This window comes from Tachysurus vachellii, chromosome 12 (assembly GCF_030014155.1).
Source record: "Tachysurus vachellii isolate PV-2020 chromosome 12, HZAU_Pvac_v1, whole genome shotgun sequence".
Lineage (NCBI taxonomy): Eukaryota > Metazoa > Chordata > Actinopteri > Siluriformes > Bagridae > Tachysurus > Tachysurus vachellii.
The window spans coordinates 10,759,220-10,780,207 of NC_083471.1; the positions used below are offsets into that span (position 1 = coordinate 10,759,220).

Here is a 20,988-nt window from a genome sequence, read left to right on the forward strand (position 1 = left end):
CTGTATGTATCCCATCGTGTGTGTGTAAAATCCTTCGTTTCTTCTTTCTTTATGGACGCGAGATGCATATAGCATTGTTTATAATCCTTTTTACGGAGTTTAGAATGAGGTCTGACCGTAATTTCCTCTTCTTCGCTTCTCGATGTTGACATCAAAGGCGCAGACATCTTGCATTCATAGGTCCAAAAAGCGGCCACCTTATTGGTTGTGCTTCCTACACGTGACGCGAAGCCGAATCACTCATGATCAAAATATGATTACGCGATGAAGGAACTATTGGCGACTTTAAACACTAATAAAAAATAAACTGGAGACCAATAGCTCTTTTTATTGGAATGAATATATGGGAACAGGGTGAAACGAAAAACGGCTTCACCTTACGGCCTATTTCTAGAACTTTCTAGTTCAGAGTTAACGTGTAGTGATCCGGGGGAGTCGGCTCTTCTAGTTCGCTACAAATGAATCGTGCGCTGAAAGTTTGGGAACGACTCATTGCTTGGTGTACGGGCTCACGCAGTAGCTTACCTGGTGCTGTAAAGCTGTGTCGTGACTACATGATAGCTAGCTCGTTGCACATATTTATATTAAAGATTTAAAGAGCTCCATGATGTTACGCATGACTCTTTTAATACTCTTTGGCTGTGGTGGAGTTTCCGCAGGTGAGTTTGATGTCCCCACAGCCGACCCTCAAGCGCGGAATTCTGCCGACAACGAAAGCTGTTCTAAACTAGCTGTATAAGTAGTTGCGACAGAAGCATTTTTATTAAGATTAAAAGGGATTTATAATTAAATCTAGCCACATTTATGTATATTGAAAAACACGCCTTGTCTTATACGTGTTATTGATGCCGTCTGTCACTCTCGTAGTAAGGGTTGTTCTGATGCCAAATTCGTCTTTATTTTATTGCCCACCCACTGTACGTAAGCGATCATTTCCGAATTCGGCATCCAATCAATTGAGATGATAATAATAAAGCCGCCTTCACACTGCACACGACAAACGGACACGACTGTCGGCTTTCGCCCCCTAGTGACAGTCGCACGGAATATGCAATATGATCGTGAAGACGTCAACATGGGTCTCGGAAAACCTATTACTAGATGATCGTGACAAAAATCTTCTCCATTAAGGCGCAACTCTTGCACTAAACGGTGATACTCACCGAGACTTTTTCTCCGAGTCAGGTGGTGTTTTATACACACTGATTTGCAATGTTTTCTTTGGCGTCTCCAGTAAAGGAGAGTAAAAGCAAGAGCCTGTATTCTCCCTCCATTTATCGTGGTGAATGAAGGAATTAATTAATGGAGGAGTAAATACAAACAATGAATGCAACAATAAATCCAGAAAGACCGTGAATGATTTTTGAGGAAACATGGACGCAACATTAAAAATAATACAATGTAAATATTAATAATTTATTACTTTTTTATCAATAACAATCTATTTAAAACAAAAAGATTGTTTTTGGTAAAGTTTAAAAATTACTAAAGTTAATATTAATACTTTTCAATAATTCTTATCACCTCGCGCACACGAACCTGATAGGACAACATTGGAATACATCACATCCGGTCGGCATATCGGATGCGGTGTAGTCGCACAAGTTAAATTTTTTTAACGGATCCACCGCTCAAAACGGATCCGAAAATTACGTATCCGCAGATGGTCGGCACCTCACGCAGCGATCTTGCGACTCTCCATAGGAAATGAATGACTTCCGGTTTATCGGCGGTCGTTTGTCGTGTGCAGTGTGAAGGCGGCTTTAAAAAAATTAACCTATATCTGCTAATCACTTTGATTGGCATCGTTACGCTCCGGTTCCCTGCCAACGAGGTTAAACAGACATGGTATTATGGCGAGAAAGCGGCCAGATGGATCAGAAAGTGAAGGAGCACGCAAAAAGAACCAGCAAAATGTAAAACTGCTAGCAAATATAGCAATTATTAGCCTTAGCGCCCCTATTGTCGTCACTTAAAATACTATATGTTGAATGACATTATTTATTGAAAGTTTAGCAGTCAAATATTCACATTCTTTTATATACAGTAGGTAGGAAAGGAGCAGGAAGATAGGAGCTATAGTGAAGACATGAACAAAAATAAGTCAAAAAAATGCAATTTTACATTTTGCGAAAATGACCTGCCCGTTTGTAAGGTTTAAAACTTTCATATTTTTCAAATGAAGGTGGAGACAGTCAACCTAGCACTAGACTGAGACAGGAAAAAGGAATTTCTTTTAACATTTTGGATGAAATTTATTATTTTGCTAAATTTTGGGTGTCTAAGTCATTTTAGATTTATTTAAAAAGTAAATACGTACATACACACATTTATTTAGATTTGAACCAAGGTGGAGACAGTTCTGTTTGTAACACTAGAGCAGATGAAGAGATATGAAGAAGTGACAAGTACAAGAATACACACACTTTTGTGGGATTTTGTGGGATTTTTGGGTCTGAAATTGTGTCCCAGTCCGGCCCTGGTGAGGGGTCTATTCAGTCAATACATCTAACTAATGATGTGCTCCTTTATAGCCTGCACTTTTAAAATGGATTTACTTTTAAACTTTTCAAAATTATTTAAATGCTGCTTTTTATTTTACAGTTACACAGTCTCTACAGTTGTGCTACACTGCATTTGTGCAAGGAATAAATCTAACAAAACTCACTGCTGCTGGTGTGGTGAATGAAGCACAGTTTATTTACTTCAACGGCAACGTCTGTAAGATGATCCCAAATTTAACTGCTGAAGACGAAGCTCACTGGACACATAGAATGCAGGGTGAAAGGGAGGACTTCAAATTCTTGTTGTCTATAATAAATGAAGATGACAACTTTAACAACACTAAAGGTAAGAATGAAGGCTCAGAATACTTTTTTTATTAAATTAAATTGTTAACACTCTAATTGAGATTGTGTGCTAGTTGTTCAAAAAACACTGCCAGTGAGCCACTGTGAGGTAACTGATAATGACTGTTAACTGCTCAGCTCTGTAACTGGATAGCTCCCATTTTAGTGTCTTGAGAAAATGTAAACATTTTACGTTTAGAGCATGTACCTAACAAGGTTTGATTATAATAGCCTCATTTATCATACGCTTTATAATGGGGTTTTTATTTGTACATTTTTAAAACATTAAACAATACAGTGTACTATGTGTATAATATGACCACATCAGTTTTATTTTCCCCCACACAGAGTGTATTGTGTTCCTCTATATCGGTATATCTGTCTTTGCAGGTGCTCACACGGTGCAGTGGACATACAGCTGTGACCTGAAAGATGACAACACCACTGGAGGAAACCTGCAGTATGTTTTTGATGGCAAAGATTTTATGTCTTTGAATTTGACGTCTGCCACTTGGATTACATCTACCTTTATCAAAACCAAGTGGGATGGGAATGGGAAAAAAACTAAATACTGGAAAGACTTTTTGGAGAGAGAGTGTACCAACTGGTTGAAGAAGGTTATGAAATGCAGCAGAGAGATTCTAGAAAGGAATGGTAAATTGTGTGATTTGTTCTATTGCACATAAACACACACACACACACCATGCGACACTTTAAATGTATTCTTTTTCTAATAACTTTGCTGTGACATTATGTATTAATAAGAGAAAGGACTCACGCAAAAGCATATTTAATGAGAGCATGTTTAAGTGAAACATGACAGTCATGCCAAAACACAAAAAAGGTTTTGATTTGTGGTTTTTATGTTTTTTTTTACTTTCTCTTTGTCTAGTTCGTCCTGAGGCATTAGTGTTCCAGAAACACTGGTTTTCTCCAGAGGTGGTGTGTCACGCTACAGGTTTCTTCCCCAAAGCAGTGACGATCTCCTGGACGAAGGACAGAGAGGAAGTGCATGATGATGTGGAGCTCAGAGAGACGTTACCCAACCAGGATGGAAGCTTCCAGAAGAGAAGCATTATGAATGTCTCAGCTGAGGAGCTGCAGAAACACAACTACACATGTGTGATTCAGCACAGCAGCTTGGAGAAGGAGTTAGTGCTGAATGTGAGCGAGCGACAGATCCTGAATGGTCAGAAACACTTTCCTCTATAACTATAGATTTACAGTCAAATTTGTTTTACTGTGCATCAGAGAATTAAGCCTGTGCTGATTCAACAGGATCAGGTGGAGGATCAGATGGATGGAAGTTTGGTGTTATTGTTGCTGTAGTCGTCACTCTATTTGTTGTTGCTGCTGTTCTCATGTTTTTCTGGAAGAAGAGAAAAAGTTCTGGTGCAGAAAAACCCCAGGAAGTTCAACAGAACGGAACTGAGTTACATCCCTTAAATGTGTGTTAAAGTACATATTTTGATATTTATATTACATTTAATATATTTACAGTTTAATTTATGAAAGCAGTATTGACTGTTTCAGTGAAATTCAGCTCACTGAATTTATATTGAGTGGAACGTTGGCTGTTTTCTGAAGATAAGTTACAGTCGGCCGGCGCGCCCGTTCATTCTACTCTCCAGTGTTTGCACCCTGGACAATAATCTGGACTACATCCGACTCAAACGCACTACACGGCGAGAGTTTAAAAACTGCTGCGTCTTTGTTTTCATGGAGACGTGTCTCAGCGACAGAGTTCCGGACGCCGCCATTCAGCTCAATGGGCTTAACTCGTTTCGCTCCGTTTACATCAACACGGAATGGTGTAAGAACTCTGTGCTTGTTTCTAGTTACTGTTCATCGCTAGTGGAGTTTGTGACTGTTTGTTACAGGCCATTTTATTTACCACGGGAATTCACCACTGTTTTCATTGTCGAAGTTTACATCCGCCCCAGCGCTAATGCTAAAGAGGCTCTAAGTGAGCTATACGGAGCCACTAGCGATCTACAGAATGTTTATTATCGCCGGAGATTTTAATCATGCAAATCTCAAGTCAGTGCTCCCTAAATTCCATCAGTATGTGGACTTTGCAATGAGATGGGGAAAACGCGCTGGATCTTGTTTACACAATTACATCATTCCCAGCGTGTATCGTGCAGAGCCCCGCCCCCACCTCGGCTACTCAGACCACATCGTCAGACGATCTAAACCGGTTTTGATGCAGGTGAAAACCTGGCCAGCACGAGCCACCTCTGCTCTTCAGGACTGCTTTGAGTGCACTGACTGGAACATCTTCAGGGAGGCTGCAACCAACGGCGACTCCATCTACATGACCAGACTGACCAGCTACATTGGCAAGTGCATTGATGACATGACCGTCTCCAAGACCATCACCACACCCTCCAACCAGAAGCCGTGGATGACTGCTAAAGTGCGTGCGCTGCTGAAGACTAGAGACCTAGCCTTCAGAACAGGAGACAGGGTGGCCCTAAGAACAGCAAGGGCCAAACTGTCCCGAGCCATCATAGAAGCAAAGCGCACACATGCCCAGACAATCCACAGCCACTTCCAGGACAGCAGAGACACCCAGCGCATGTGGCAGGATATACAGGCGATCACAAACTACAAGACAGCTTCACCTGCCTGTGATAGTGATGCCTCCCTCCCAGATGCGCTGAATGACTTCTACGCTCGGTTTGAGGTGCAGAACGACGTAACGGCAAGGAAGACCATCCCTCCCCCCATGCAGAGTTAACCCACAGAAGGCTGCTGAACTAGACAACATTCCTGGCAGGGTGCTCAGGGAATGCGCAGACAGCCAACGGATGTCTTCACTGACATCTTCAACATCAATCTGTTTACATGCTATTTTTGCACTTTTTTGCTATTTGCACGTTCTGTCTGACATTTCAGTTGATTGCTGTTTTGCACAACGCTTTACTTTATCTCAGGTAACTGCTGCTTAAAACGCTGTTCATTCCGGTATTTCTGCAGATGTAATATTGTCTGAACATACAGTATTTACACTGGTCAGTGCTGTTTTTGTGTATTGTCTTGTAATTTTTTTTTGTTTGCACTGTCTTTTGTCTTGCACTATTTGCACCAGGTTTCACAGTTGCACATTAGGTGGCTAGGACTGTTTACTAAGTCCTCAGCTCTGTCTGTACTGCAACAGCTATATATAGTTGAAATGACAATAAAAGCTTCTTGACTTGACTTGAGAAGACAGTTTGTTGAATAAGTGTCTTATGGACTGCCTTTTAGACACCACACATTGACGATCCAGTCTAAACCAGTAAGTGAGCCTCCACACTGAAGAGTGATTTCCTGTCCAGGTTTTCCTCTACTGAAGCTTCCATTCAGGGTGTGAAGAGTGAATACAGACATCTTTCATGTGGGTTTAACTCAGACTCCAGGGTAATGCACATTTTCACACTTTATCAGAACTTATGGACTTAAGCTTAAAGACACTTGATATTTTCACCTCTACTGAGAAAGAACAGCGGTGTAAGAGCTGAGGTGAGGTGAGTGAGTGATATATTTTTGGTAAATTGCCTGATTAACTGGAAAACTATATTATACTAAACTTTTCCCACTGAGTCCATTTTATTAACAAAGACTGCATACAAAAGATGTGTGTGTGTGTTATGTGGTACTCTGAGTCTCACAATAAACCACATTTGGTGAACAGATTGGTTGTGTAACATGAAATCTGCACAGAACCTCAATCTTATATCACTTCTCTCTTTGAAACTGAGAAATAAATAATAACATAAATGGCTTGACTGTGAAAGTTATTTGACAAATTAATTAGTCACAGCATCGTAACTATGGTACATTAGATTAGATTACATTATAAAATAAGTCGTCTTTGTGCACTGCCAAAGATATTCTTTAATTTGACAGTTTATGCAGTAATATGAGGCCATGATGAAAGAACTAATGAAGAAAAGTGCTGTTGAAATGTAATGTTTCTTTGTGTCCTGTCCCTTTCGTCACATTGCACGGTGATTGAATAATGGATTAACCAATCATTGTGGAGGAGGTGGGGCTTACAGAATATGGTTAGTACAAAAAGATCCTGTAAATTTCAATTCAGTTTTTACCTTTCTCTAAAAAAAAAAGTAAAAAATTATAATTTTTAAATCATTAAAAAAGATGTAACTTTGGAGGCAGAAGCTGGAGATAACGTCACTATTTGGTGTCACCATGATCTGACTGCAGCATCTTCCATCTTCTGGTTTAAACACACAAGTGATTCAGATCCACTTCTTCTTTGGTGTAAAAAGTTTGGGACATCAGCTCCATCACAGTCGTGTTACTTTTTTAATGAGGGTGAGAGAATAGTGATGTCTGTTCATGGCAGTAAAACGTCTCTCACAATCACTGAGAAAATGAGCTTCAGTAACTCCACATATTTACAAGTGAAAGGTCAATTTATTTTTTAAAAATGAATGTGTCTGTTAAATAAAACAGTTTCTGAGACTCGGACAGAGCAGCTCGTTTGTTGTTTTTGTTCTCCAAAAGGCTTCTGTACATTTTTAGATAAAAAATATTATTCTGGTTCAGCAATCACACGGCTTTCTGTCATATTTTTCTCAAAGATTGTGGATGTTCTGCTGTGTTCTTCATGCTGATTGTAGTGTTTGGTTGTGACTGTTTCTTCTCTGTGTCCTGATCTTCATCATACTGGAGCACAGAAAAACACAGAGGTCAAATATATACTCCTCTAATAATAATAATAATAATAATAATAATAATAATAATAATAATAATAATAATAATAATCTTTTTTCTGTTACATTAGGTGCTGAAGATAATGCAAAAGTCAATGAGGTAAATGCGAGACTAATTCACACACACACACACACTGATTAAACACAAATCAGTTCATCTGGAGTGTTTATTTTGTCCTGATGAAGAATTTATGAACCAGGAAAAAAAACCTTTATTTGAAGACAAACAACAAATTAACTACAGCAATTTGAGGTTTAGTGTAAGTTTAATCATTGCTAATTAGCAAAAAACTACATATTTCACACGTAATTAATTAAACTAGTAGAATAGTATCAGTGCAGATGTAACACAGTCTGTAAATTCCATATGCAGAAATGTGTTAATTATTTAAAACAGTTGTAAATCATTTTAATAATAATTGCATTTCATACATATGTGATTATATGTTATACTTAAAATAAAACTCCCTGTATTTTTTTAAAATTAATGAATGTAATTGCCTCATTATTTAAATATTAAGATACATTATTTTCTATGTTTATTAGTTATAAAGCTTTTTATAATCATTAATAAATCCACTGACAGAACATTATGTTAAAATCAGACTGATATTATTTAAAAACTACTTGTTTATGAGTCATTAAAAATTTGCATTCATGGTTTTAAATTAAGACCATAACTATATTACTAATTATTTTAATAGTAATAAAATTAATCATTATAATGGCTTAGATAAAAATCAGAACAATGAAAGTACATGTTAAAGAGAATGAGGACTAAATAAAGTTCATTAATAATCTTAATTAAACTTCACTCTAGCTCAATAAGTATAAAATATGTTCACTTTCCCTGATTTATTTGTTATATTTTATAATCTTTGCGTATCTTCTGTGTTCCTGCAATTAAGGAATTATGTGCTCTGTGAATTAAGCTGCACTTCAGTTCTCTAACAAGCAAACCAAGAGGAACAAGAGGCAGAATGTAAAGGATTATACACATGTTGTCATGTGTGTACATAATGTCACATTTACTGTTTTCTTCATGTGATACTGATGTTTCTGATGGTCTGTGTTTAGAGGTTTTTATAATAGAATAGAATAGAATAGAATAGAATAGAATAGAATATATAATTCAGTGGTGTAGTCCTCAAAAAAAAGTGGTATACTATTACCCCCACCCACCTTTTAAACCCCCTGTTCCCTGCCACGCTGCCAAAACAAGAAAAGCAAAAACAACACAAAGAAGTCAATGTTTGCATTTACATGACATTAACATTCATGCCTAATTCAGCCAATTTTATCTTTTACTCACTTTTACTCACAGTGCATTTGAGTTACATACATTTTATCAGTATCTGTGTTCCCTGGGAATCGAACCCACAACCTTTGTGATGCTAACGTAATACTCTACCATAATGCACTCATACACTTATATAAAAACTATTTATCATTCAATTATGCATTGTTTGTTCAGTTACAGTATGTTCGAAACATTTTTACTATCTATTGACTGTGGAAAAGTGGCATAAGGTTGATTTTTCTGATGAATCATCTATTGAACTGCATCCCAATCATCGCAAATACTGCAGAAGACCTATTGGAACCCGCACGGACCCAAGATTCACACAGAAAATTGTAATATATTGTATTTCATTTAAAAGAAACGTGATATTTTATGTCATTCATTCTATATTGATTATTAGTTAAAATGTTAAAATGATTTGTATTTGGTGTAAACATGATTAATATGTGAATATGATTTATGTGCTAGTTATTTGTGAAACTACATAGAAGCATTTTGTATTTTTGCTGTTTTCTGCTGTAGTTTTCACGGTGTTCATGGTGCTCGTTGAGAGGAAGAAATAAACCAACACCCGTTTGGAACTCTGCTTCTTCTTGATTAATAAATCCAAGGGGCCGCTACAATTATTATTATTGTAGTTTTTTCTTACAAACGAAAAACTTTAAGCGCTTCACGCGATAGTCCACTAGGTGGGGGAAATGTACCTTCTACGTTGCCTGCAAACCGCAATAAAACATCAAAAGAAGAGAAACACGCTTCCGTGTAGCGCAAAGTTCGTTATTCAAAATAAAAGTCTTAATTTTATAAAAGACTTCACTAAATTTTATTTGTGAAATTGTTTTATTTTGTTTGGTTAAAATCTAAGAGTATTTACACACATGCACACACACACAGCCTGGTAGCATAAACTGGCCGCCGAACCGGAAGTGACACAGTAGTTCCATTGCTGAAGTTTTTATACTTCTGTGTCAAGGACTGTTACTGCTATAGTTTTGTCCTATGTTTAAAAAAATAAATAAATAAAATTAAGTTTTATTAAAGCAGTGGCTGTTGCTATTTTATATATCAATTCAATTCAAGTTTATTTGTATAGCGCTTTTAACAATTGACATTGTCTCAAAGCAGCTTTACAGAACATAAACATAAAACAAAAGGTTAATATAAAGATTAATATAATATAAAAAATTCCAGATTAATATTAGATATATTTAAATGTGTTTGTATTTATCCCCAATGAGCCAGTCTGAAGTGACTCGTGTGACTGTGGTGAGGAAAAACTCCCTTGGATGGTAAAGGAAGAAACCTTGAGAGGAATCAGACTCAAAGGGGAACCTCATGCTAATTTGGGTGACACTTGAGGGTGTGATTATAAATATACTGTTTGACAAATGTTGTATTGATGAGGAGATTGTTGTTCTTAAAGACCTCATGGAGCTGGCTTCTCCTCTTTGTTGTAGCAGAGTCCAACTGCCTCAAGATCCTCACATGGTTGGCCTCATCTCAGTGGAGGTCCAAAATCTTCATGGCACGGAAGACATTCAGAGCTGGTACAATTTCTGGATGCCTTGGGATGGGTAAAAAGAGAGAAGCAGTGGAGAGGAATTAATGTAGCTGCTGTTCATAACATTAGCAACATTTGGTCAGATGAATTAGAGCACAAGATTATGGGAAGTATTAGGTGTACGCATGACTAAAGAGAAGTTTTTAATCTACATTTAACCTGGGGAAAGTGTGTCTGAGCCCCGAACACTATCAGGAAGACTATTCCAAAGTTTGTGAGCTAAATACGAAAATGCTCTACCACCTTTAATAGACTTGACTTAGATATTCTGGGAACTACCAAAAGTCCTGAGTTTTGTGATCTCGGAGTGTGCGAAGGAATGTAGTGTGTTAGAAGACTAGTTAGATTCATGGGAGCTAAACCATTAAGAGCCTTGTACGTAAGTAGCAGCAGTTTGTAATCAATTCTAAACTTAACAGGTAGCCAGTGTAGAGATGATAAAATTGGGGTAATATGAGCATATTTTCTTGTCCTAGTGAGAACTCTGGCAGCTGCATTTTGGACTAACTGTAGCCTATTCATTAAAGATGCAGGACAACCACCTAGTAATGTCCAGTCTAGTGGTCATGAATGCATGAATTAGCTTCTCAGCATCAGATAAAGATAGAATATTTCTTATTTTATTTTCACACAAAGTTTAGCTTAACATGGAAAAGTAAGCTGTTATAGGTCACAGTCCTGCCTGAAGTGAAAAGCCTGCTCTGGAGCTCATAGATGAGATATACATATACATACACATATACACACACTTTTTTCATTTTAAATTGCAATAACATGAAATAATACAAAACAGAACACAAAGGGCAACAACTACAGTCACAAAATGCATTAATTACCGTAAAGACACAATAATTACAGCAAGGAAATATTAAGGACAAAACAGGATCAATAATATAAGTGTACAAAATAAGGGACAAAGTCTTGAGGACAGTCGCATGGTACAAACAGAGAGTTATATCCAAGTTTAACCAAGTTTTCTTTAGTTAAACACAATGTCATGTAGTTGTAAAAGCCTGATTTTTTTATTAAATCTAAATAATTTAAGAGATTTAAGAAGTGAGTTTATATTATTTCAACCTCAACAGTTGTGGATTTTGAGATCTTTGTTTATGAATGAAGAATTTTGCATTTAAGACAAAATTATTAACTACATGTTCGAGAGGTTTATTTTCTGAAGTTTCATAATAAAAAATACATCTAACACTAAAGGAATGAGATACATAAAGGTGGTCAAAGAGACCACATTTTCGGATAGTAAAGAGTTTTTTGTCTTCTCACACTAGATGTAGAATAGATGTCAGATTATTAGCCATCTTCAAATATCTAGATAAAACACAGTTCACTGGGTAAATTACTTTTGGATGGTATCGATATATGAGCCAAAGGCTAAGTGACTCTTAATGAGAACAGTTAAACCTGGGCGAATAGCTTTCCTAAATAGATTAAATTCTCTTGAAGCGATGGGCAGACCATAGAGAGTATTGCCAGATTTGTCAAACAAAGAAAGTTTTACTGTCAAACCATCTAGGGAGAAAAAAAGAGATATTTATTTCGAACTGTAATTTCTTCATTGTTCCAAATGACCATCTTGTGAGTAGGGGTGGGCGATATGGCCTCAAAAAATTAGTAACTGTTGAATCAGATAAGATCCAGACAAAACATTTTACAAAAAGACATTTAAAGATACTAAAAACATTTTTGAAACTATGTAAACAGTATTAACTTGCTATTAATCTAAACATCCCTAAAGATATTAAAAATAATGAACATCATACAAACAGAGTTTTCTTAACGTAGTGTTGTTTATTACTGCTGTGGTGTTCATTCATTACATTACCCATAATGCAGTGCGGTGTGCTGAAGCAGGTTGTAAAAGAAGTCATGAGTAAACAGAAGTTAGGCTCCATCTGGTGAGTCGTTTGCATGTATAAGTGATTAAACCCATTTCAAGACACAATGCACAATGTGTTATTTTAAGATTAGTGCCTGAAGTATTGTCAGCTGAAATCACAAACAGATATCAGACAGTGTTTACACTGCATCAGAACGCTGTCACCTTTCCTTTCTACAGGTGAACAGATCCTCCAGGTGTGGATATTGACACTCATCCTCCGTTATGTCGTCCTCATTTCTGCATTACATTCATCATCTAAAGAAGCATGAAGAGCCTCAAGCTTTTATTAGGAGGTGGGAGGTGTGTTAGAACTAACTAATATTTTGTAGTCAGACATAGATATCTATACACTAGATGTCGCATTGGGGTCCTAAAAATGCGTCAAAACCGCCGCCATCTTTGTACGGTGCTCCTTTACCTCAAATGCATGGACGATGCCGGACTTCTGTGCTGCATATGGTTGTTCAAACAAAAGAAATCTAAAAACCAGACAGCAAGGGATTACATTTCACAAGTGAGAATGTGTTTTATGATATTGAATGCTAGGAAATTATATTTCTTGTTCCGTTGGTTTGTTTTAGTCCTTGGTTAACGACCGCAGCTAATCCATGTTAGTTACCCATTAGTTTTTGACAGTTAGGAAAAGATTCCGAAGCTCTTAATAAGGACGTTAAAAATTGACCCATGCTTTTTTGCTTAAAGGTGAAAAGACCCAACTTTATGTATGTTTTGTAAGATTCCCTTATCTGTCAAACATATTTTATTAGATTGTCCTGGACTTAACACAAGCAGAATGCTCTTTTATCGTTACTTAATCTGAAAACTGAAAAGGGTTTGGATTTTTTTATCGTATGTTAATTTAAAAAATGTATAATATGACTTGCTGTTTATATTTGTTTTGTTTTATTGTATTTATGATATTTGTGTTTTTGTAATTGAATTTTTGCCATGAAAATAGCTTTTGATTGCTGACATGGTATTAAATAAAATAATCTGAATCTGAATCTGAATCTGTTTGTCGGGGGCACAGTGGCTTAGTGGTTAGCACGTTCGCCTCACACCTCCGGGGTTCGATTCCCGCCTCCGCTTTGTGTGTGTGGAGTTTGCATGTTCTCCCCGTGCCTCCCCCGGCATGGTAGGTTGATTGGTATCTCTGGAAAAATTGTCCCGATTGTGTGAGTGAATGAGTGTGTGTGTGCCCTGCGATGTGTTGGCACTCCGTCCAGAGTGTAGATGCCCAATGACTCCTGAGATTGGCACAGGCTCCCCGTGACCCGAGGTAGTTCGGATAAACGGTAGAAGATGAATGAATGAATGAATCTGTTTGTAGATTCCCAAGTGATAAACAGAGACGAATTGCAGTTGCTGCACTAAACACGTTTTTTAAATGGTTAATTCAGCTGATGGTCCTGGAAAGATGTGACCAGTTAGGTTGGCAGTTCAGCCTCAAAGTCAAACTTTGTGGGGGGTTTTTTTGGTTTATGTGCCTTTAGTACATACTTATTTAATGTGGCAAAAGTATTGCGGGAAAATAATAAATAAAAGATTGAACAGTCTTTGGCACCTCAACTATCTAACTTTCACATTATGTTCCTCTCAAATTTGTGATTTGCTTCCACCTGCAAATTGCTTTGTGTATCATATTTAATAAACAGGTACAATTTAAATGTTTAAATGAACATGTATAGTCACGCCATTGTAGCAGTGTTGCATGCAGTAGGCTATAAGGTAAGTAGTGATTGTTCATTTGAAGTTTACTCAAGTGGAAGAATGTAACTAATAAACTTACACCTACTAGCACTATGCATTATATTGTGAAAAAGTAGATTATCTTAATATCAAAACCTTAATTTTTCTCTGGACTTAATGATAAATACATGTCTAACCTTTGGAACGAACCAAAAAAAAAACTAGAAATCGCATTCATGACGATTTATGGTGATTTTATTTCTTTGCCTACATTGACGCTAAAGCATTAAGAGGAGGGGGTCCCCTGTACCAAGATGGCGGCTCAGTTGACGCATTCGCTCCAATGTACTGCCCTATACAAGGCGACATCTAGTGTAGATATCTATGTTAGTCAGAGTAATTTTTCTTCTTTTGTTGTTTAAATAGTGCATTTTCCGCCACCTACTGGATTGGAGTAAGGCGCACGTCATGGAAAAAAATCTTATTTATCAGTCCCATATCTAAAAAAAAAAATGTATCATTCTTTTTGGATTCTATAATCTTTTTTTAGGTAAATAATTATTTACATCCATATTCTTTTACACACATATTCTTTTAGTGACTGAAGAAGTTTTGTCTGTTCTCTATTGTATGTGTACATTAGTGTAAGATATGTTTGTATATGTAAGATATGTAAGAACTGTTTCTGATGCTCCTCATTTATTGAAATTGCCTGTTTCATGTTTCCTTAAAACATATAAACTCTAATTCAGTGTTGTAAGCCCTATACGTAATCTTGTAATAATCACATCCCTTTTCCTGTTATTGTCAGTTTTCCTTTCCATCCCCATATTTCTTTGTATACTGTACAGGTGCCTCCCTCTTTTTTCATTATCCCATATATTTTGCCACCTCTTTTTCATTTTAACTCCAATGAAACCCTTGATTTCTGCTTTACTCATCTGAACTTTTATGTTTACCTCTGGATCTTTAAATGACTCCTTAGCTAATTTATCAGCTTTTAAATTTTCCCTTACTCCGACTTGTGCTGGAATCCATAAAAAACACATCCTTACACCTAAATACTTTATGCTATAAAGTTTCTGTAATGTTTTATATAGAATATCTTGCCTCATTGAGGATGCTCCACTAACTAAGCTTTCTAAATAATGTGTTATTGTGTGCAGAGCCGATCCTGACCTCCCTGGCCCTAAGCAAAATTCTGCTAAGGGGCCCTCCTATCTGACCCGTGAGCCATGTCAAGTCAAGTCAAGTCACTTTATTGTCACATCACCACAGCACATGTGCCTTGGTGAGGGAAATTCTTAGGAGCAAACTCCAGAAATTGCAGAACATTTATACAGACAAGGATATAGATAATGAGTTGACATGTGAAAATGTGCAATTTAGTCATAATACATATAGTCAGTGCAATATGTACAATTAACAAACATAATGAAATCAACAGGTGAAATGTGCAGTATGCTCATACATATAATCAGTACAATATGTGTGTACAATATGTACAATTACCAAATATGTAAACCATTTGCCACACATTCACACTTGACACACCACTGCTCCCACTACAAACCTCCCTCCTTTTAAAAAAGTTTGCTCCATCTCTCGGTCAAAGAGTAAAACAATACAGAATTGAATGAGGTGTAAACAAATCTTTATTGAATGGAATATTTTAAATATCATGTGAATGTATAAAAGCTAAAATGGCTTGCCATACCGTATCACTGTGTTTTATTGTATGCGTGAGAGCAATACTTGATCCCTGATGGTTATTATTTACTGAGGGATATGCATTCATAGTGACCTGGCATTATGCCCACTCCAATGTAAATCCATTGGTTTCCATATTGCATTAATGTTGTTGTAACCTTGATTGAGAGACTATAAACACTGTCATTTAGGAGTGCTATCACGCTACTTTTTGTACTGGTCCCCACACAGATGCTGCTGGAAAGCGCGCGTGTCATTTCGTGCACGATTGCACGCGCATATGAACGCAGGTTCACGCGCGGCGCGGTTATCGAGCTGCCGTTCATAAACACCGTTGCCCTTGGGTGTTTATTCACGCGAATGTTCACACAATAAATTGTTGTGTGACAGACAGGACAAGCGATGCACTGGCAGCACTGCACAGCTAATTTAGCTAGTCAGATAGAGACTAGAGACAGAATCAAATCAACTTAACTTTACTGTTTTGCTCTTGCTGACATCAAACTTGAAGAGAACACAATTTTACCTGATTGCTGTTCTCGCATTTTACTCTCATTTTGTTTCTTTTTCTCTTTTCATGGCCAGATAGATAGCTCCGCTTCATATTGTCATCTACACAGTAAACATTAACACGCGCTGTAAAATGTGGCAGGGGAAGGCAACTTGCGTAGTGAGCGGCTCTGGTTGTGTGTAATAATGTGCAGTGGATTCAGTCATCACTGAGAAAACAATAGACAACTCACTACACGTATGATTTTCAGGGTAAAAATAAAATGATTTTATAGGCAACTACATTTTTAATTTTGTCTTTAGTCATTTCAGCTGTCTGGTAGTCATGTGACGCCATCTCTTAAACCACAGGTTTTAACTCACACACATGCAGAATATGTTCATTTTTATGGTGTGATTATTTTCCAACCACAGAACAGACATGTGGTACATTTGCACGCACAACGCTTGCATTTGAACAGAAAACTCACACATTCATCTGCGGTTTATCTGCTTCTGACCACCAGCTGCTTTCATACACCGTTTTTAACACTATTCAATTTGTACAAAGCAAACCTGAAAGTTTATGTTCATAATTAAAATGTGAATGTTGATTGCTGTGCAACATTTATAGAGCAGTTCACACCACTGATCATCATATTGATAATTGAACTATAACAATAACAGATTTGTATTGGACACACATCACATTCAGCTTCTCCAGCTCAGGTTTGTTAAAACGACTCCATCAGGTCCGTTAGTTTGTAGAATAAATGAAACATGGCAGTGGGTTTGAACAGACATTAAGACAGCTGAATCACTGAAATGAGAGACAGGAAGTGCAGCTACTAGATGAAATATTGAGCCGACATTCAGAGTTAATATTCATTAATATTCCTGTTAATCTTTTGTGTTCTGTATTTTTTCTGCAAATACATAAAGATGCTCTTTCATCGACCAGGGATGTTCATTTATTGTGAAAAACACACATTAAAGATGCTTCCTAGTACACGACTAAGAATCCATTCAGTAACAGCTATTTGAATAATAAAGTCAGACAGAAGCTCATCCCTTTCCATATAAAACTCTTTCACCTGTTTAACTGTCATTTTACTGAAGCACAAAAACCCAAACTACCAAAGACGTATTGGGAAAAGCTCATTGAATTACTCAAGCTTCTTTAATTACGAATGATCTTGTAAAAGAAGTTTGATCTCATTGCATGTTACTGCTGGAGGACTGATTAGAAATCATCAACACTTAATCAGAGTTTCTTTAATCAGAGTCGTCTGTATCATTATGTGAGATTATAGCAGTTTTGTGTCAGAATAAAAAAATGAGAAACAGAAGACTGCAAACTGAGAGAAACTGTTTATTTTGTTCCTGTGGTCCCCTTCTGTTTTTTCCTGTAGTCTGTAGTCTGTAGACGTGTCCACTCCCCTATACACAGATACACCAGCGTTTTATTCACCCAACACACTGTTTCCTCTTTGTCTCTGGTCTGATACACAATGGTTCAGTTTAATATTCTGTCTGTGTTTCTCTGTGTTATGGGTAAGTGTTTAAAATCTCATTTATTATTTTACTTAATGACTATTATATTTAGAATATATAAATACATGAGTCATTAGTCACAACTGTGTAACTGAAAAATGTAATTATTCAGAGAACTGCAAATTCAATACAAAGAAATTTAGTCCAGTTGTCCAGATTTTTACTGAGAATTTGCACAGCATATATATATGTATATATATATATATATATATATATATATATATATATAAATATATATATTCTATATAAATATACATATATAAATTTCTGGGTTGCAGGTTTGCTCTCAGAGACTCAGAGCTCTTTAACTTTGGAGGCAGAAGCTGGAGATAACGTCACTATTTGGTGCCAACATGATCTGAAACGTCCAGATATGATCTTCTGGTTTAAACAGTCGTGTGATTCAGTTCCACTTCTTCTTGGGTGTAAAAAGTTTAGGACATCAGCTTCATCAGAGTCGTGTTACTTCTTTAGTGAGAGTGAGAGAATAGTGATGTCTGTTAATGGCAGTAAAACATCTCTCACAATCACTGCAGTAAACGTCTCTGATACAGGACTCTATTACTGCAGCTTCACTGACAGAATGATCTTCAGTAACTCCACATATTTACAAGTGAAAGGTACATTTTAATTTATTTAGTTTTTATTTTCATTATTTATTTTACAAATTTTTAATTTTTTATTATATTGTTATAAAGTGAATGGTTTTAGTAATAGTTCATTTGGTTCTCTTAAGCTGTAAAATGAATTAAAATTTTCTTCTTTTAGGCATAAATAAAACATTTTCTGAGAGCTTGGATAAAGCAACAGGTTTGTTGTTGTTTTTTTCTCTCTCTCTTCTTACATTTTATACTAAAATCTGATGCATGTTTACTGAGTAAAAATCTTTCTTTAACGTTTTCTCCAGGTTCTGTGTCTCCTGCTGTGTTCTTCATGCTGATTGTGGTGTTTGGTTCAGTGACTGTGTTTCTTCTCTGTGTCCTGATCTTCATCATACTGAAGCACAGAAAAACACACAGAGGTCAAATATATACTCCTCTAATAATAATAATAATAATAATAATAATAATAATAATAATAATAATAATAATAATAATAATAATAATAATAATAATAATAATAATAATCTTTGTTTTGTGTTACATTAGATGCTGAAGATAATGCAGAAGTTAATAAGGTAAAAGTGAGAATAATTTAAACACACACACACACACACACACACACACACACACACACACACACACACACACACACACACACAAATTTCAAATATTTTTCTGTTCTCATTAGATCCACATTCTGCTTTGACCATTTTGTTATTGTGTAGATATTTTAAAACAGAGTTACTTTTTTGTTTTTCCATTCAAAACCATAAGAGGTGCTGATTGTTTTCTCATCTGTGAATGGTTGATGAACATTTGTCCATTTGTAAAAAAAAAAAAAAAAAACACAATTCAAAATTAGATCAATAAAAATCAGAACGTATACTTCTTACATTTCTTATATTGTAAAATAAAATTCCCAGGACCTTATACTACAGTTTTTTAGTTCATGAATATAATAAAATTAAAAGCCTTGTGTTATAATCTTTTTAAATTATAGATAATATGAACAACAACAACAGAATAATAATAATAATAATAATAATAATAATAATAATAATAATAATAATAATAATAAGTTGTAAATACAGGAACAATTAAACACACATTCTGAAGTAAGTGGAAGAAACCTCAAGGTCTCAGAGAACAGAGAGAGGATCTGAAGTTTCTTCTCCACCAGGGCTTTATGATTTCTATTAAAGCTTACTCCAGTGCAATAAAAACCTCTGAATATGTTTGATTTCCATGGTTTATTTGTTATATTTTATCGTTGTGTATCTTCTGTGTTCCTGCAGATTTCTAACTCGGACGCTGTGAATTACGCTGCACTTCAGTTCTCTAAGAAGAAAACCAAGAGGAACAAGAGACATGATGTAAAGGAGGATCCATGTGTTGTATATTCTTCAGTAGGACAGAGTCATGTGTGTACATAAAGTCACATTTCATTTACTGTTAACTTCACATGATACCTATGTTTCTGATGGTCTGTGTTTAGAGGAACTGTAACTTTTATGACATCTCAGTTGCAGAATATATTATATTATATTATATTATATTATATTATATTAAACTTCAGGATTTTGCACATTTAAATTTAAAACTAAAAACCTTATATCAGTTTCCAGTGTTATAAAATATTTCAGTGTAAATGTGTAAAATGTCTATTTTGCACTTGTTTTAAAGAAAATTATTTTTTACTAGGTTCAGACAGTAAAACTGCTCTTTGTGTTAAACATTAATGATAGTGTGTAAAACTTTGTTCATGATGCTCCTAAAGACAGATTCATCTACTCCTCTTGTCACTGAAATATTATCAATATATTATCAATATTATCAAATAAATAAATAATACTCTAATTCTATGCAAAAGCAAACAACATAAAAAATGCAACACATGTAAATTGCAGTCTTTTTCCCCATTTCTTTTACTTGTAATATTTATTAAATTTTACACGTGTTAACTGGAGTGTCTTGTCCACCTGGTTTTGGGTATGGTCAAGTATGGCTGAGATGAGAAGAAAACTAAAAAAATGTTTTCTTAGGAACCGCAAGTCTAATTATTTTTATAGTCACCTTCATCCAATCAGATTCAGCAATCATTTTATTGGGTTAAAAATGAGCGATCTTTATTAAACTTTAGTCACTGACATGGTCCACGAACAAATCCTGTATTGTCACTCAACTAATTGTGTTACAGGGGGTTAATAAATGAATCCTACTTATAAACAAGGATCTAAAATAAGGTGGACAGAAATTATTAAATTTTACTCCTGATTTAGCTCTTTTGCATTACAAATGAACCTTTAATCAAATTTATACAATTTAAATTAGGTTTAATTTACTCAACAGCTGTACCACATAAAATTTGAAAGCCATCTTGACTGCTGCCAGAATGAGTACTGAAACCTGGAAATAAGCTTTAAGGTGTCTTTAAAGGCAGTTGCTAACAAGTGTCTATATGGGGCTACAGGAGGTTGTCAGGGACATTAAACCTCATCACTCCGAACCTCATTGTGTTTTTACTCATGTTTTAATAGTATAAACTATTAAAAACTCAAATTGTTCATTAAGTCAGATTCATTCAAACATGTTTGTTTGGGTTTTTTTTAATGT

The 20,988-nt window shown here is 35.8% G+C and overlaps 2 protein-coding genes across 4 annotated transcripts; both read left to right on the forward strand.

The window, feature by feature from the left end:
• Positions 1–471: 471 nt before the first annotated feature.
• Positions 472–6,053, forward strand: LOC132854285 (major histocompatibility complex class I-related gene protein-like). 3 transcript variants are annotated; one of them, XM_060882571.1, is made up of 6 exons: positions 472–659; positions 2,605–2,850; positions 3,240–3,503; positions 3,742–4,038; positions 4,128–4,297; positions 4,383–6,053. In XM_060882571.1, exons 1-6 carry the CDS (start codon positions 605–607, stop codon positions 4,383–4,385), a joined length of 1,035 nt encoding a protein of 344 aa, XP_060738554.1. In that variant the 5' UTR covers positions 472–604; the 3' UTR covers positions 4,386–6,053. The 3 variants fall into 3 exon arrangements, with proteins under 3 accessions (XP_060738554.1, XP_060738553.1, XP_060738555.1); XM_060882570.1 differs by having other exon boundaries at positions 4,128–6,053; XM_060882572.1 differs by lacking the exon at positions 472–659 and adding an exon at positions 1,589–1,916 and having other exon boundaries at positions 4,128–6,053.
• Positions 4,569–19,808, forward strand: LOC132855038 (uncharacterized). The gene is made up of 6 exons (XM_060883751.1): positions 4,569–4,662; positions 18,052–18,393; positions 18,542–18,583; positions 18,681–18,794; positions 18,922–18,950; positions 19,671–19,808. Exons 1-6 carry the CDS (start codon positions 4,569–4,571, stop codon positions 19,806–19,808), a joined length of 759 nt encoding a protein of 252 aa, XP_060739734.1.
• The last annotated feature ends 1,180 nt before the right edge of the window (positions 19,809–20,988 follow it).